The 18,651-nt window shown below is 42.0% G+C and overlaps 1 protein-coding gene across 3 annotated transcripts in view; it reads left to right on the forward strand.

Moving 5' to 3' along the window:
- The first annotated feature begins 9,104 nt into the window (after nt 1-9,104).
- The window catches only part of DNAI2 (dynein axonemal intermediate chain 2), a 277,331-nt gene continuing 267,784 nt past the window's right edge, over nt 9,105-18,651 (forward strand). For all 3 annotated transcript variants that reach the window (XM_086928785.1, XM_086928783.1, XM_086928784.1), the window contains exon 1: nt 9,105-9,288. In XM_086928785.1, the coding sequence (XP_086784911.1) occupies nt 9,106-9,288 (183 nt within the window). In that variant the 5' untranslated portion in view covers nt 9,105. The remainder of the gene's footprint in view (nt 9,289-18,651) is intronic.

The raw sequence follows: 18,651 nt of genomic DNA on the forward strand, positions 1-18,651 counted from the left end.
CTAATAGTCTATCTAGTGTTGTATCATTGCTATTCAAGATTGAATTAGTAAACATTTCATTAAAGTTAGTACTCGAAAAACTGAAGTGAGGATTCCAATACATGAAACCTGTTCTTTTGGCCTGACCATAACGGACACCAACCTAATGTTTTCCAAAGTCAAAATCTTAAGCCTTCTAATAGACAAATACGTGCATGAAGAGCATTATTTGTCCAAGCTCCCCAATTATGGACAAAGTTACCTCTTTTATTAATACTCTTATGATTAATGGGTTAACTCAGTCCTAGTGCCAAGAAACCTTCAGGTGTTTGTTGCACATATACTAATATTATTTTATTCATGGATTGGGCGGTTGTGCTTCCTGGTTATAGGAGAAGCTCCTTTCCACTGGCCTTCAAAGTTCTAGTACACTAATCTCTTTGTAACACATTGCCATTCTGTGGTAATGAAACATTCCAAGCTATTCAACTACAGGTCACCTCTTTGTTCACTAATATCCCTTTATCTTTTGATTTCTCCTCGGGATCAAGGTATGGGAAAAAACACTAGTTAGGCATGTTTTCACTTGTTAATGTTAATGTTTGGCATTGGTGATTACACACAAAAACTTATAGTAATGGCATAATCTAACGGCAACAAGACTTTAATTGTACCCTTTTCCCATCTTTTGAAATGTTCATATTGTACTATGTGGATATTACAGAATGGTTGATGAAGCTGAAGGAGAGCTTGTATTAAGAAGTTAACTCGCACTCTTCCCCCTCCAAAGTTTCTTCTCTGATGGCAAACAATTTGCACTCATTGACACATATATAGGAATGTATACATCTAGTTCTGACTTGTCTTTTAATCTATGTTTTTCCCCCAAATATGTATAGCTGTGATGACTGTGACATTGAGGGTTGTATTTCGGTCTGTGGTTAGGAGCGACCTATTCTATTACTATTCCTTTTTGCCTGGGGTCAGAATAATTCGCTGGACAAATGCAAAGAGCACATCATTGGGATTGAGGATAAGGATTGTATTTTAGTTACTTTGTTCTGTACATTGGTACCAAGTTAGTCAAAGGTTGGTCTTCAGAATAGTTTGTCAAATTCATAGGAAAGCATCACAGTGTGTATCTTAATAAGCCTCAATTTATGAACTAGCTTGTCAATTATATTCCTATCACCAAGCCCTATTCAACAGCGTAATTCCAGACGTACTCCCAGGATCTTAAATTAGTTACCAATATGTATTAATCTTGATGATTCTCATGAAAAAATGTAATTTAATTTTTGTTTCTGCTAAAGGCAGGCAAATCTCGGTGGGGCGGTGCCACAACGAGGGCAGGAGGAGGAGAACTGCACACTGTAAGCGCGCCAAAATATTTGGCCGGCTGTCTAAGGCTAGCTAAACTGTCATGCGGACTTTGATCTCTCTCCACCTGAGCTGTTTTGTACAGTTTGGTGGAATAGAGGCACATGCTCCTTGGACCTGAGCTTGGACCTGAGCGAGCATTAAGCAAGCCCGCTCAGGTCAATAACAGCACTGCTCTCATGAGAGCAGCTTCTTTATTGGCATCTAGGAGCCTGTTAAGCATGGGCGAATTTTGCGAATCTGGAGTTCGCGAATTTGCGTATTTGCGAACTCGCAATCCGCAAAATCCGCGGATTAAAATTATTTTTTTTGTGTTCGCAAGGGTTTCTGCCAGTTCGCGAGGGTTTTGTACCAGTTCGCAATTGCGAACTTACTTGTCGGCTCGCAACGGTCGCGACTATGTTGTTTCTACGTCTGGTTCATCATCACAGCTTCCCAGCACCCTCTGTTTTACCACTGCCACCCTCTGTTTCACCCATGCCACCCTCTGGTACATCAATGCCACCCTCTGGTTCATCATCACTGTAGATTATGGGGGGGAAAAGCAAGCACACCTGCCCTGCTTCAACTGACATGAATTAATTTGGGGTTGATTTATTAATGTGTCACTGTTTTAAAATTCCAGTCTGGCACCTGCTTCCTTATCTGTAATTTGCTTTCTGTTGCAGTGCAATTTTTTTTCCAGGACCTTTGTGGCCTACTTGTAGCTATTCTATGAGCCTGCTGTGAGGGTCAGAGCAGGGTCATACAATTGTTGCAACTAGCAACTGAAACTCTGGAGGGGCCCCAGTCAGGAAGCACTACAGGGAATGGTTACAAATGATGAGTTTGAACTTTTGCACCTGCTGAGTGCTTTCAGTTTTGCAAAACATGTTTTTCTGCAGAACAGCAACTGTAATGCCCCAAACAAACTTACTTGTGAAAGGTCTATGCTGCTTGCTAGTGGATTTCTTGTGCAGAATTGCAAAGTTTGTAATTTCGCTAGTGCGAGATTGTTGCTGTACGCCGCACCTACATGTTCGCAATTGCGAACTCTCGCAATGCATCGGCAAACTCCCGCGGGATCCCGCAGCAAGATCCAAAATGGCGCAGCACTCGCAAAATATCGAGAAAAACAACTCGGCAAACGCTGAATGACGGTAAGTGAACGCCGCACGCCGCAAAATTGTTTCACTAAGAAAAAAAAATCCGCTGCATGCGAATTTGCGGATTTTCGGTAAATTCGCGAGCGTTCGCGGATTGCGAATTTACCAAAAATCCGCAAAATCCGCGAGCGGAACGGATTTTCCGCCCATGCTTAGAGCCTGTGCAGTGTGCAGGGACCGGAGCAGAAGAACCCAGAGACAGCGGCTGGCAGCGCAGAAGGCGGTAAGTGCTTTTTTTCATTTATTATATAATCCCTACCCCCCACACCTCCTGCCCCCCCACCTCACCACTTGCTGAGAAGGGGAGCCGCTACTGACATGAATGTTGATTCACCAAAACTCCAGGGGTTTCGAAGGTGACACAACACACCCTTGACCTTAATAACATCACAGGAAGTGGCATCATCATGAATTTTGACCTTATATCATTACAGGAAGTGAGGCTACAACCTTTAGGGTACTTATTAGGTAATCCTTGGGAACTCTACTCCTTTCTCTTTATATTATATAAAAAGAGAATATAGTGCTACTGAGCACTGATAATACTGATAGAGTAACGTGTTCACACCACAAAGAGCCATAGCTTAATGGTTCTACCAGTGTAAAGCACATTGGGATATCTATTAATGGATCATATGAAGTACTTAGGTTCACATGTATTAATTGATATACACCTTATATTAAATAGGAATATAGTATTCCAGATTGCAAATACAATTTGGTTGCTGATCATTTACAAGGCTTTTTCAGTTGTGCAACTCCCAGTGGTAAAGGTGTTTTCAAGCACACAATTTTTCATGTATTAACAATACTGAAACAAAGTAGTAACTTGTAAAAAAAAAGTGCTTGCTTTGTAGTTAATATTTACCTAATTAGAAGAATATGCATTGCACTGCTGAAATGATTTATTTTACGAAACCTAAATGTAACGCCCTGGTCCTAGAGAAAGCTGCAGAAAGAAAACAGGGATCATTAAAATGCCCCCTCCCCCAACATCCCCCCATATGCCATTGGTGCCCTCTTAGGCAAAAAACTCACACATACTCTATCTCACACAAACACACTCTCACAATCGCACACAGACAAAACATAAATTTGAAGGCATTTACCATGACTCAACTATTAGTGAATATCTTGATCCAGCTCTCTGCGCTACATTTTTAATTACACTAACAGAAAATACAAATCTAATAATTATTAGTATACTAAAAGTGGTCAGAAAACAAAGAGGTACTGCCCGATACCCATGAGGAAGATTACTGATTACACTTTTTCTTTTTTACATGTTTCCCTCTTGCTCCCTCTTTGTCTTTCTGAGTTCTCTCGCACCAGTCTCTCTCTATTACTTCTCTTACTACTGCATCCTCACCTTCCACTCTTTTTGAACTTTGTCTCACCTATCACCTTTCTCAGATGTCTCTTTATCACATGTCCACCCTCTCTTTCTAGACTTTATCTTTTTCACACTTCTCTCTTCCTCTGACTCTCTCTCTTAGCTGCGCCTTTCACATTTTTCCACCTATCACATCTCTCACTTGTGTTTTCCTTTCTGTCTTTTTATCTCTTTTTTGCCTTTTGCTGTTATTTCCCACCTTTCTATTGGTGCGGTGTCTCCTCTATCTCTCTTCTAGTCTCTCTACTTTCCCGGTTCATCTATTAACTCTGCCTTTTCCATCCCTCTGATCTGACAATGCGTGAGAGATTAGGAGCTACTTAGACTCCTTTCTTGCCGGCCCTCTCAACCAGCAACAATAAATCAATTATGTTGCAAATGCTATTTTCGGTTTAAGGACACCCCTTTACAACAGGCTGCAAAGACAGCTCATAACAGGTCCCCCAGTTAACCAATGTTGGTAACATATTGTTTCATTGCAGTGTCAGTGTCATTGCTGCTGAGTTTATTCCTGTCAGCCAAAGGTCCCAGTCTTCTGTAGGATATGAAACTTTAACAAGCATTGGTAATGCATCAATTTCACCTATGTGAATAAAAAGATGTTTTTTCAATCATTTCCGGGACAAAGGAAAGAGCTCCCTGACCAACATCACAGAAGTGGAGAGGATGTGGTACAGTGGTCAGACTTGCTGACTAGAGAGCTGGGATCCCAGTTCAAGTCGCAGCATCCTGTAATTCTGGGCAAATCACGTAATCTATCCGGGTGATAAGTTGCACTAAATAAATTTGCTGCAAGACAAACAATAAGAAAGAGGCAAAGCTTTATAAAAAAAAATTGTTCCACCTAAGCGAAGTTATCAGTAATTTGGCTACGGGAAACTGATAAGAAAAGCAGAGATGAAAAAGTATTGGCAAATGCAGGAAAATATGCTACAGCTAATACAAAATTAAGGATGTGTAAGTGGCAAGCACAGGAACCAATGAAAAGCTAGGGGGAGGGATGTAAGCCCTTTTAAAGATTTGTATTAAAACCAATAGATTTCAAATGCTGTGCAGCCAATATCTGTGAAGTGTTTTGTTTCTGGCTCTGCTGTAAAAATGCCGAATGCCAGGAGTCGCAATTCCTGTGCCAGGGGTTGCAGGTGGGAATCCAGGTGTCACAGTAGCTACCCCTGGCGACACCTAAATAACATCCATGAATACACAAAAATAGTACTTTAGAATATCGGCTGCATCAGTTCCTGCATATTCATTTATATAGCTTTAAACTGGCCAGGCTAATCCTTCTTGTCAGAAGTTCTGTCCAATTCTTAGACTTTCACAGGAATGCACTCCCTATGTCTCTATGCCATATTTGAATGGAGAGATTGATTCAGTGTCTAAAAAATAGCCTTAAAACACTTGTACCTGTCTTCGTCCTCTGCTTCGGCCTTGAAGGCAGTCTGGAATGACTCAGTGATTTTATGGCACTTATATTTCACCTGCCCTGGGCTCTTTTTACCATGGACCTGTAATTATTATTTGTCAACAACTGAGGCATATGGGAATATTGTTAACGTATGCCCTCCTATAGATTCAGTTGTCAAGGTTATTTCAGATTTTTGCATCAGCCGGGCAGTCTCGATGATTAATTTTCTTTACTACGTCAATGGCTATGAAGCAGTAGATAGAAACTCGAAGTAAGCTTGTGTGCTGCGTGCTCAGGGTGTTATATTGTGTGTGTGAATCAAATTAGTCTGGAAGGGACTTTTTGAGAGCCTCCTCCCCCTCTTTTGGATTGTATCCCCTATGATTAGAGCACTGAATCATTTGAATCCTAGCACATCAAAATATGTTTTTATCATCTTCCTTAAACAGTTGCTTTTTCTGGCAGACATAGATATGCCGGAAGGGGATCCAATCACACCTTCTGTACACACTTCTCAGAACCATGGAGTGGAAAGTAAGTAGGAGGCTGGACATTGGAATCTACAAGGGCATGTGGGCATGATGTGCACCCCATGGTCTTGCAGATTTTCAGATTGCTAATGTTTATTTTCCCATCTTGCTATTGACTACTGCAAGATTCACAATAGTTTGAGTTGTAAGGTATTATAAATTAAGTATATATAAGTTCGATTGAATATACATTGAGGATAACTATTAACTCATGGTGTACTAACTGTTATAAATTGAAGAAAAATGTACAAAGATATATCAGGGCTGGTATTTCAGGGAGAAACCCCGATAAAATGGCTAAGTTTGTAAACACTATGCAAAATCGATTGCACAGAAAAAACATTAAGTTGAGGAAAATGAAAAGGAGTTTGCTAGTATCTGATGCTTCTCTAGAGTATTGCAGCTAATTTCTACAGAACATAGACATAACTAGGAGTGTATCATTCACACAGATCTCCAAGATATCAGATTTATTGAGGACCTTTATGCTTGAGAGTGCACAGCTCTGCTTTGCACATTTACTGCATTTATGAAGCTAGACTCATCTGGGTGGGCAGGCTTTCTAATTCTCTTGTTCACTGAGATCATACAGCAAGGACAGTCGCCTGAATCTAGGAAGTATTAATGTCAAAATAAAAAAAAATTAAAAAACGGAGATAGGGACAGTCTAGTCTCATATTGACTGTTCATTAGATGCCTCAAGCAAATCTTCTGCAAAAGTTTTCTCACACGCTTTCCTAATTTACAGTTGTGTTAAATGTAATTCTAGTGGAACAAACTAGTTTTTGCAAATGACCAATCCATTTTTGTTTTTGCATCAATTATTCCAGTACTATATTAGGCTAGCAGATGGGGTGGGGGAGTAATTATGTAGATTTTCGATGGGTGTTTAACGGAGTGTAACACCTAGCCTTAAGGGAAATGTAAGTATTGGAATGTTACCTTGTTACTCCATTGCAAAACTTGTCGCTGATGTAAACCTAAAATTGAAAATGCGTTGTCATGCAGTATGGTGGCAAGTATATTAAATAAGGATTATGTTATGTTATGTTATGTGGTTTTTATTTGGCGCACAGATGCTCCAGCTAAGGAGCGTCCTGGCGCCCGACAAGGCAGCTACACAACACAACTAGATAAAACAACACAAGCAAATAACTAAGGGAATAAAAACGTTTTCAAAGCGCGACGAAAAGAAAGCAAATCGCTCATAGCGCGAATTGCCGGGGGTAAGGAGTTCCACAAAGCAGCGGCCCGCACTCAGAATGAGCGTCCACCGGCCCTGCTTCGCTTAAAGCGCGGCACCACGGCCAATTCGAGGTCTGCCGATCTCAAGGGTCGTGCTGGGATGTAATTGGCCATGAGGGTCGTAAGGATCGTTGCCGGGGACCCCTTCAAGATCTTATAGGCGACGCAGAGGACCTTAAACTGAATCCGCTGCGCCACCGGAAGCCAGTGCAGCGCTCGTATGGTGCTGGAGGTAGGACAGAATCTTGGTACTAGACACTGGATTGTTTAGAATTTATATTATAGAGCTCTCCCAAATACTGTGAATTGCCTTGTGGCGAAAATAGAACATTGGAATTCTGCTATATGTATAGTAGATGATGTATTCATTTGTAGCTACACCCTGGTGGTGTGTTTCCAATGATTGGTGTAAACGTTGAAATCTGTGCAAGAAAAAATTCTTCTCCTAAAAATAAATCATATTACTTGGGGAAAAAACAGACAAAGCATGAATTCTGTTGATTAGATAGCACACATCTTGAGAGGGCTGCTTCCATTATCCAAAGGATTTATTCTGCTGTATTATAAAGAGCAGTCAATTTAGGCACTTTCATTTTTAAACATTTATATTGTGATTCCTTTGTCAGTTCTCCCTTATACCCCTCTATTGTCTAGTTTGCTGTACTTGGCTATTGTATGCAAACATCCATGGGCTAGAATCCTATTTTGCCCAAGTTAGGAAGAAAACCATATTGCACTAAGCCTGAGGAAATGTATATGTTGCTGAACTATTTGCAACATCTGAAACGGATAAATCTATTCGGGCAAACCTACATTTCACTCCGGCCCTGTCACAGCGATTCTGCTCCTACACAGAACTGTGCACAGAGACCCAGGACCTCAGTGAATTGTGGTGTACCAAAAAACTCACCTTAGTGCCAAGAAACCCTAACCAGCTAGCATCAGTGTCACATTAGCTCTTCGTCCTATAGCAAAGGAACCAATGATTAGAACAACCCAGAACATGCGACTTAGGTTATACTCAGGAACGGTGGGAAGCAAGAACTCTCTTTCGTTATACTTTCATACAGTCCACAACAGGAGTAAAAGAGACACGGGTATGGTTAAAATATTTATTTTAAGGACGTGCTCTAAGATGCTGTATCTTTGCTAACATAAGCAGATATATGATTAGAAATAATATGATCAGCATTGTTACAATTCCATAAAACACAAAAGGAGAAATAATATTACACTGATGGTGAAAATAGGTCCTATAGCACCTAGTAAATCACCCTCCCTAGCTAGGAACTATGTTTTATAAAATATGGAAGGTCTCTTAGGCTTGTGTTGGGGACCCCATACCTCTAGAATCAGCAGGAAGGGATCACATCAAGATCTACAAAAGCCCTCTGTCTCTCTGGAAAAGCGTGATTCTTCTAAGTGTCTGAAATCATGCTTACAGTGCATTATTAAAGGCGCCAGAATCACGCTGGCTTGCAGCTGCATGTATGTTATGGTTAAAACATGAGCCGATCAGCCCGAACAACAGCTACCTTGTTATGATAACCGTGGAGGCTTTTAGCACTGAGTGTGCAGACTAGAGTCACGATGTAAGTCTAGGGATGCCGAAACAAGCCATTCTCATGTGAAGCATTTTACGCAGCCTAATTTGCAACAACAGTTAAATGCAGTGTTGTGTGCAAAAGCAGCAAAAAGGTAAAATGGTGTTTAATCCCCTAGTAGGCAAAAGAAAGATGACAAATCTGTTATCCGACTGATCACAACATATAGCAAACAGGAAAGTCAGTTAAGAAATATCTTGAGAAAGTACTGGCAGCTAGTAAGAGGGGACTCAGTTCTAGGATCAACTATCCCGAAATCTCCCCTCATCACTTTTCGAAGAGTGCTAACATAGCAATGTGCTCAACAAGGCCCAGCCCACACTACAGCACCCAATTGTTTTTCTTGGTACTAAACAACTGTTGCTGTGAACTATATGAAGGATAATTTTGCTTTTTTATGTGTTTTGCTTCTTAAGTCACCATGGAGATAGTCTACGTTTACACGAGAAAAAGGAGCGAATTTGGCCGACAATGCAACTTCTCTGACCGGCCAGCCGAGCTCCATGTTGACATACTTCCAGATCCTGGCCAGGCTGCCAACTATATTGACAGAAATCCGTGCGACATTGCAATCCAGTGTGCATATGACATGTCTGAACATGAGGTAACTTCAACTAACTTGGAGAAACGTTTACAAATGGGAAACTGGGCATTGCACAGACTTAGAGTTGGGGGAATGAGATTGTGTGTTCTTCTCCCTATCCCTGTCTCACTACCTTCCCTTGGTGTTTGTAAATTAAATATATAGGACAGCAGCTGTTCTATCCACATGTTGTTGTGTCTTATCCCAGAATTATCCTTTGTGCCTTTTGTTAAAAGCTATATACAGAGAACAAATCTACGTATCTAGATATTGTGAGTGTAATTCCATCTGATTGTTTTGAATAATTTGTCGCATAGGGCTTTGAATCAAAAACAGTCATGCAATCCATAACTATCCCACCAAATGGATTACTTATGGCGTCACATTATTTATAACAATATATAAAAACACCTAAAAGGTAAAGTAATTAAAAACAACACATCAACAATCCAATTATTAATGTTACATTCATGCTGGTCTCTGCAAAGTGCAGGGTAATGTGATACATAATATCTTCAGTTCTGTTTTATTTAGGGTGACGTCTTGAGCATTGCGTTTGATGTGGGGCTTATTTCAATGGTTCTTCGTTTTTAACTTGTAAAAATAACTGTACTTTGACTGTGCTTTTAGGTGAATATCGGTTGCTATGTAAAACATACAGTGATCCTTCCCCCCACTAGACTGTAACAGCTGTCACACATATAGTGGCCCACAGGAGCTTACAGCGAGGTTATATATTTTCAACTGCGTTTTATTTCCATGACCTATTCTCTGCCTGCTTCAGAACACTCTTCCATGAGGATGGAAGCATACATGCTTATTCATTTTGTGTTCATTTTCAGATTTCTTTTTCTCAAATCTGTGTACTATTGCCAGAAGTTTTGTTGTCTATTGCTATTTTACTTATAAAAGTATCTTCAATTACAGATTGATTCCGGAGTGTTGTCATTGTGCTTTGCACAGAGGATTTTCACCAGCACAAACTCCAGCGTTTCGAACTATTATTGTCTGTATTCCGAAATGTAATTTGTCCTGTTGCATTCGCTTATTCAGCGCCAAGACGAACACTGGGGGAAACACGAGCGTTATAAATACACATGTTATGTTGATATGTTTTTTTCCTATTCAAGACGCATCCTGTCTTCCCAGTAAGAAACTGCTGCAAAATCTGCAGAACTCAATGCAGGAACTAGGAAGATGCTTTGCCCTCATGCACGTCACTTTATATTTCCTACATTTGTACAAAGCACATTTCCATTTCCATTACATTCTATCTCTACTGACTCAATAATTTGCATTTCCACACAGCTCTGGCATTTTTGGCAGAACTGACTGTGGTTTGCAGAGGCTGCTCTTTTATGTTTTGGGTGGTTGATTGTTTGATGGTGAGTGTGCTCGACAGTGTAGCAAAGGTGTGGCGCATTGTGTGCAGTTCCTACTTCCTAAGGGAGCGAGATCTGCTTTTCACGTACTTGTAAACCACTGGGTTCATTCTGTGTTGTCTGCCTTGGTATATCTATTTTTTTCGTGCCTGCGGTGCCTATTGTAGTTGTTTTTTTAAATTTGTTAATGTTATATTTTTATATGTTTCATCAACGTACACATGCGTATGCCATACGGAGCAAACATAACTTAATGGACCCCACACGCAAAATTATCGTTTGTGCACAACTACAAAATGCAGTAATCACATCTGGAAATTATTCATATTATCAGTAGTCACTTACAATGACAAAGTTTCATTATATAACTTTGAGTTCCCAGGCAGCGCCACTTCAAGGCAGGTGTCTGCTTAGGCACGGCCTAGCATTGTTGACGTGGTCCCACCATGTTTCCTAAAGCTTTGCATGCTTTTTGAGACAGCCCCTTGATTTATTCACTGATTCTTCCACAAGTGCACAATAGTTGACACCCCTCAGCCACTCCTCCATGGAGCGCTAATGCTGCACAATTTCTCCTTTGGCTACTATACATCCGAAACCCACTAGTAGCTTGTGGCTTATGTGGCTGTCACAACCCGGGAACAGTTTTGAGCCTCTTTCTCTAGGGAAGCCAACCACCAGCTCTAGTGTATCAAAAATGCAAGAACAGTATCTCTGTGTGATTGGACAAGCCCAGATCACGTGTAGGAAGGTGCCTCTTTCTGTTTTACATCACTGACAGGAGCAGTCACATCTTTGTCCCATTTTCCTTAAATTGTCTGGTGTAAAATATACTCTGTGAAAATACTTGAACTCGATTAGATGTAATCTAGTGGAATCACAGTTACCCTTGCTGCCATTTTTTTGCCTTAACCCATTTCTCCTCCAGTAAACCCTCCAGGTCGTGGCCCACTTTTCCCTCAAAGCCACCAATGGATCTGGTATGTTTACTACTAAAGCCTTATAATGAACTCTCTTCTCCCAGGGGTTGAAGTCTGGGAGAGAAGATAGTCTATCTTTGTACACTTCCAATGTATGTCTCTACTGCAAGTAGAGGGAGAGTTACGATGTTTCTGAGTGAGAGAGCAACAATCAGGTCCCTTGTGATTTGTGGAGTTTAAACTTCTCCGTCATTTACTCATAAGATAGCATATGATCTGAAGCTCCGACATCTCTTACCTTAGATATTCCAATGTTATTTTTGGCATGGAACCCAATAATTGGGAATCTTTAGGGTGCCATATTCCATGCAATAGGGGCATTTCCCTTGCCAGTTTCCCTTCCCAATCCATCCATCTACGCACTGATCGCCAACAGTCTAAAGGTTTTGTCATTATTGGAGGCAGCGATTGGGGACTCCTGAACCCATATTATTACCAACCATAGCTCGTGGTTTTCAAGTTATGGAACTTCTGTTCTAACTGCCCTGTCGTCTCTGACCCTGAATATCTAGTCATTCATAGGTAGCAGTTGGGGAGCCAAATAGTACAGCTTAAATCAACCACCACCATTCTAACATCAAACGGAGATTATATGCACGTCCTGTGAGCCATCCTGTGAGGGCTTCCTGCCCATATGTAGTTAATCAATTCGGATTGAATATAGGAAGACCAAGTGGGGGGAACCCTATTGGGTTAATTTTGTAGCATATACAGGACTTAAGGGAGAGCTATCGTTTTAAACAGTGCCTTACCTGCCCAGGATATGTAAGGGTAGCCTGCTCCATGCAGACATGCCATCTTTACTTTTCTGAGTGAGAGGGCAACACCAGGTCCCAGTTCTCCTGCTTGTCCCTGGATATTGTTATGCCAAGTTAGCAAAAAACTTCTTCCCTTTACTTCTGGCCAATTTGGGAGCCCCAGACCCATTTCCCCAACTAATGGGACCACCAGTGACTTACCCCAACTGACCCTAAGGCCTGAGGCTTCCCCATTCACTTTCAGTATTTGCATGAATCTGGGTAATATGAGGTCCGGCTTCTGTATATAAAACAGAACGTCACCTGCTCGTCACATGTATCCAGTCCTCATGGCTCCATAGGAGATAGAGGGCAACCTTGCTGAGTCCCTTGCACTATTTGGAAGGCCTTAACAACACACCATTTACTCTCACTCTTTCTCAGGGGGAACAATAAAGGATCATTATGCACTCCTGGAAGTAAGGCCCAAAGTTAGTATGTTCCGGCATTTGGAGGAGGAGCAGCCATTTGATTGAATCAAAGCTCCTCTCAAAATCCTATAATGCCAGAGCTGTGGTGTCCTGTAGCTCAAACACATACGCCAACACAAGATGGAAATGATGGAGACAATGTCTAGTGCCCCGTCTGGGCTTAAATCCATTTTGATCCATGCTAATTGGGAAATGCACCACCTTAACCGGTCTGTTGGCCAGTCTGTTGGGCACTGTTTCCCCCTCCACATTAAGCAAGGATATTGGCCTGTATGAGGCACAATCAGTAGGTCATTTGTCTGGATTAGGCAGGACTATGATGGTGGCACCACATAAGTCTCTTGGCAGTTCCCTATTTTGCAGGGTTCATCAAAAATGTAAAGCAGGCGAGAAATCAAGCAGGGGGCATTACATTTCATGAACTCTAAAGGAAACCCGTTGGGCCCTGGAAACATTCTAATGGGTACCTCCTGCATAGCCTCTCTCAGTTTATCCCCTGAGGCTGGACGATTCAGATCTGCCCTATCAATAGCAGATGGATTCAGGAGAACCAGATCCCTCAAGATTTTGTGTAGTTCTAGTGCCCAGGTGCCTTATAATAGTCTGCAAATATATCTACAATTTCCTGTGAGGTATCGACCAAGTCGCACATCAAGTTGCAAAATTTGAGTATATATCTAACCTGCTTCTCTTCTCTGTGTTGGCTAGCCAATGGAGAAGTGTCACAGTCTTACCTTCGTATTCATATAGTTTATGCTGCAAGGGAGACCAGGACGACTTTGTTGCATCTAGAAATCTTTGCTTCTGGGCTGCCATAATATTGTCTAGTCTGCATCCCATTTCATTGCTGGGCGGTAGTAACTATTGCCACTCAAGTGGGGTTGTTTGTTGTTCTAAGTAGGTGTTTTCTCTTTCTCTGTCTTTCTGCCTACCCGAGAGATATGAGATGATTTTGCCTCTCAAGACCACTTCCATTACCTCTCATAATTTTCTGCATATATGTTTCAGGTGTTATATTTAGTTTCAGGTACTCCATTTCCCTTTCTGAGGAAGAACTAGGGATGCTCATCCAAAGGCTACCAAGTATTGAGCTTCTACTGTCATCCCCACATACAGAGGGCGTGACAGTGTCATCTCCAATGGTGAGTGGGCCGATGGGAGCAGGCTAATAGACTACTTCCAACAACCCCCCAGAATGAAGAAGTTGACTAAGCTTAAGTGTGAGTTCTAGGTGTTGAAGTAAAACATAAAGTTGAGGACATCGGGGTATCTTGCCCTCCAGAGATCACTGAGGCCAAGGGAGGCATCTCACTCTAAGAGGTACATTCTCCTCGTGGGGCCCAACATCTCTAGAATCCTAAGAAGAGTACATCAAAGAGTTAAAGACTCTATCAACTACTGCCCTGCACTCTAGAGCCGCCAGGAGTATCCGGACGGATCCTTCATGGTAGCATCAATCAGCCGGGAAGGGGCAGGGGCAGCGGGGGACATATATATTAACGCATAGATTTTTTTCCCAGTGTTCTAGAGATTTGGACATATCTTCCCAGCCTTCAGTTTGTGCCTCTGAAATGGCTATGAGAAAGGATTGATGTAACATGATTGTCATCCGCATGTTCTGTGGGCAAACCCAGCATGGTAGACCCTATTATATCCATGCCAGTACAGGAAATAGCAATTGTTAACTAACAAATGGGTCTTTTGGAGCAAGAGCACCTTTTGGCATAACCTCTTCACATATTTCAGGACCGCCCCTGTTTAAATTTATTATTCAGGCCGTTGAATTTCAAAGAAATCAGTGTATATTCAGAGTCACTAGTGCAGTCGGTCATTATGACTGAATCTCGTAGACCTCTGGGTGACTACTTTGTTTTACTAGTGGTGTAGTGTGCATACATTGTGCCAAAACCTCCATCCCAACACCCCTCCCACCTGATACTTCTAAACATGAAGTATCTGTAGCCCCCATAATACAGGAAAACCGATTAAACTAAAAAATAAAGCTGAAGTAAATTATATAGATGCAACTAATGCTGTAGGAGTGTCCAGCTCCATACAACAGCTTTATTTATCAGTGTTAACATGTCTTCTCACAATTACAGGTATTAGCCTGGGGCTACATGGTGCAAAGCCAATCTGTGCCAAAAACAACCCACCAATGAGGCAGTGTGGCCATTTCTAGGGCCAGGTCAGTTCTCCTGTGGTGGAGCAAGACGTCTTTGCTAATTTCGAGGATGCGCCACCTTCCTGTCCATCCTTTTTTCTGCCGCCCTTACACCCTTCTGTTCCTTGATTTTGCTCATCATTCTTGCTGCCTCAGTCTGTCTGCCTGAGTCCATTCACAGGAAGGCAAAGATGGGACAGTTGAGGTCTTCCGTGCTGGTGTTTGCTCCTCCACCCAGTCCCAGGCCAACTGTGTGGTGTTGAAATAGAAAGATTTTGCCTGAAACATAACCTACAGTCGGGCTTGGTAAAACAGTATGTATTGGAGCAGTATGGCTAGGCGCTTTTGCTTTACTTCAAGAAAGGATTTCCGCTGGAGTTTTGCAGTATAACTGAGAAAAATCATGACTTTATTGGATGCGCAATGCAGTTCTGGTGACTGGTGAGCAGCACAAAGAATTACATATTTATTTTCATAGTCGATAACTTTACTGATCATAGGGTATGGTAGAGTGAAAGGGGGTCCTGGAGTAAGTGTGTGCCCTCTCTAGAACAAATCATATTGACATGTTCACCTCAGGGATCTAGGACTTAAACCAGGCCTCCAAAAATTACAAGAGATATGGCCCTCTGCTCCCTCAGGAACGCCCATCAGTGTCAGATTGTTCTTCTGGTGGTTGTTTTTTTGTAGTGATAGAGAGTCAGAGCAGGACCAATTGGATTTCAATTTTCATACAGTTGTTGTCAGTTAAAGTGGGTAGTGTTATGTAGCATGCATTTTAACTCCAATGATTTATCTTAGTGTACTTAGTTTTGTTTGATGATTTTCTGAGTGGCATTATCTCTATGATGGTTGCACAATAGCATGGCAGTCAGTTTCAAAGGTGAATTCTCTTTGTATTTTATGCTGATGGATGAAAACACTCCTTCTCTTTCCTACACTGCAGTATACTCAATTGCCAATTTGCTCAATTCGTTCACCCCATCATCCTCTTTTGAAGCTGGTACCCATACTTCAATCAGCAAATATTTTATGTACCTCATTCAATCTCTTAAAACAACCCACTCAGCTAATGCAATCCCTAGTTTCATCATCTAGGTTCCTGACCTGTCTGTTCTCTATTTTCAACCACACTCTTCTCTCTACTCTTGCTAAAAACAGCTGATGCTTCTTCTACTAACCACGTCCGGACGCATCGTGGTCGGTAGCTTTGGAGTTTTGCTCTGCGGTCCTATTTTAGACCAATAGCGACATTATCTGCTCACCTTTCTTCAGCTTCTTGGAAATATTTTGAATTTTGGATTGTCCAATTACAATTAATTCGAGGAAACCACTCCATTGACTAGATTCTTCACTGTTACAGACCTTTACAAATATCGGACACAAACTTGACCTGAATACAACTAGAGCTATATCTTAAGCTTACACACAAGGAGACGAACGGACGCCAACTATGGGCCACACCTTCCATCTTGGTCTTCCCAACATTGATTGATCTCCACATCAATTGCATAAGCCCTGAAGAAGTCCCCTTGTTGGGACGAAACGCGTCAGCTGTATGGTGCTTCAACTGTGGTTTTGAAATAAAGAATATCAAATTGAAGAATACTGTCCTTCATGAATCTTTAATTTTGAATTCTAAATGTGGTGGTGAAACTTTGCTGTTATAGTTAATGTTCTTTAGTTCCTGAGGGAATAGGCACTGTTGCAGTGGGTGCTATTCAGAGTGCACACAATGACCCATTGATTAACAAAGGGATTCTTGACATATAAGTGGGGTTATTAGTTGTTAGGTGCTGTTCAAGAAGACGGTTCCACTGCTAGCTCTCTGATTCCCCAAAAATATATCCCCTTTGATGAGGTTTTATTTTTTAACTGGATATCCTGTGGGCCGAATATGAGCCACTGAGCACTATTTGGCAAACCCATCCACGGAGCAACGCCCCCCTGTTCTTATCTGGTTGCATAGAAAAACTAATCCCGCGCGGTATGCTGAGCAAACCTTCCCCTCTCCGTACACCCAAAAATACTTGGGCCATCTCAGTGTCCAAATATTTCAACTTGATGCCCTGTTGATCAAATCCAAGCTAACTGTCCATCTTTAGATTCCAAATAATTGTAGACATGAGTGCCTTGCAAGACAAACAAATTGGCAATCAATGTTCACATCATATGTTTCAGGAATTTAATGTATTGTAAAATCTTATAGCCTGAATCACAAAGAAAGTCAGAAAATTACAGGTGATCATGTGCGCCTTTGACTAGACCACTCATCCCAAAAAAACTGATCTGCACTAAGCGTACAAAATCCCATGCATGCTAGAATGAGTCTTTAAGGCAGGAAAAACAACACTGCAAATCCCTTGAACGCTCACGGAAACGCTCCTACAACCCCTCAGCCAAACTACTCTACAGACGCGATCAAAGCCTTTCATAAGCTTGTCCAAAAGGCCAAAGCTGTATATTATACCAACTTAATGACTTCTAGTGCCAATCCCTGCAAAACCATATTTTCCCTGGTCGATGACATGACGAAACCCATAGCAACCACTAATAATATTATCTCCTCCAACCAACAGTGTGAAGAGCTAGCCCAATTTTTCATCAATAAATTTGATCACATCTATACTACACTCGATGTGCTTAGGGCGACACCGGACTCTCTGCTTTCTATCATTACCACAGACTCCTCTCCCCATCTCCAAGCCCTATCCCCCCCCTATCCTGTAAAGACATGGACATCTTCTCTAACAAGGTGAAATCTGGCTCTCCTGCCGACCCGTTCAAACCTGATATTTTGAGGAAGTTCAAAGACTGCCTCCTGACTGCAGGGAGGGTGCTGATTAACAGATCACTCCAGTCAGCGGTGCTCCCCAAATCATGGAAACACGCTATCCTATAAAAGCCTAAATTGGATGCCTCTGCTTCTGAGAACTTCCGGCCCATCACTTTGCTCCCTTACTTGGCAGAGGTCATGGAATCCCATGTCAATACCACCCTTACCAGGTATTTAGAGGAGAATGAGATTCTGGAAAAATCACAAAACTGGTTCCGGTCTAATCATAGCACGGAATCCGCCTTGCTGGCAGTCACAGAGCAGCTGAAGGCGGTACTGGATGAGGTGGCACCACTGTTCTGGTGCTGCTCGACCTGAGTGCGGCCTTTGACACGGTCTCCCATGGGATCCTACTCCATCGACTCAGGGAGATCGGGGTCTGCGGCACGGCCTGGGCCTGGTTTGCATCGTTTTTATCTGAAAGTTCCTTCCAGATTCATGCCCCCCCTCATCAGTCCAATATCCATCCTCTCAACTGCGGTGTCCCACAAGGCTCTGCGTTGAGCCCTACACTTTTTAACGTTTACATTCGTCCTCTGGCCAAGGCCCATGGGATTAAGATGTTATCTTACGCTGATGACACGTAGTTGTTTACCTTCACTAAAGACCATGTGAGTTTCAAGGAAGACATTTTGGCAATCTAAGACTGGCTAGCAGACAACTATCTCCAACTTAACGCCTCTAAAACGGAGATGCTCCTGTTTGAGAGAGACTCGCAAAACTGGGACCACCAATGGTGGCCCGCTGAGCTGGGTCCTCCCCCCCAACCAAGGATCGCAGTAAAAAACTTAGGG

Source organism: Lissotriton vulgaris, chromosome 7, assembly GCF_964263255.1.
Source record: "Lissotriton vulgaris chromosome 7, aLisVul1.2, whole genome shotgun sequence".
NCBI lineage: Eukaryota > Metazoa > Chordata > Amphibia > Caudata > Salamandridae > Lissotriton > Lissotriton vulgaris.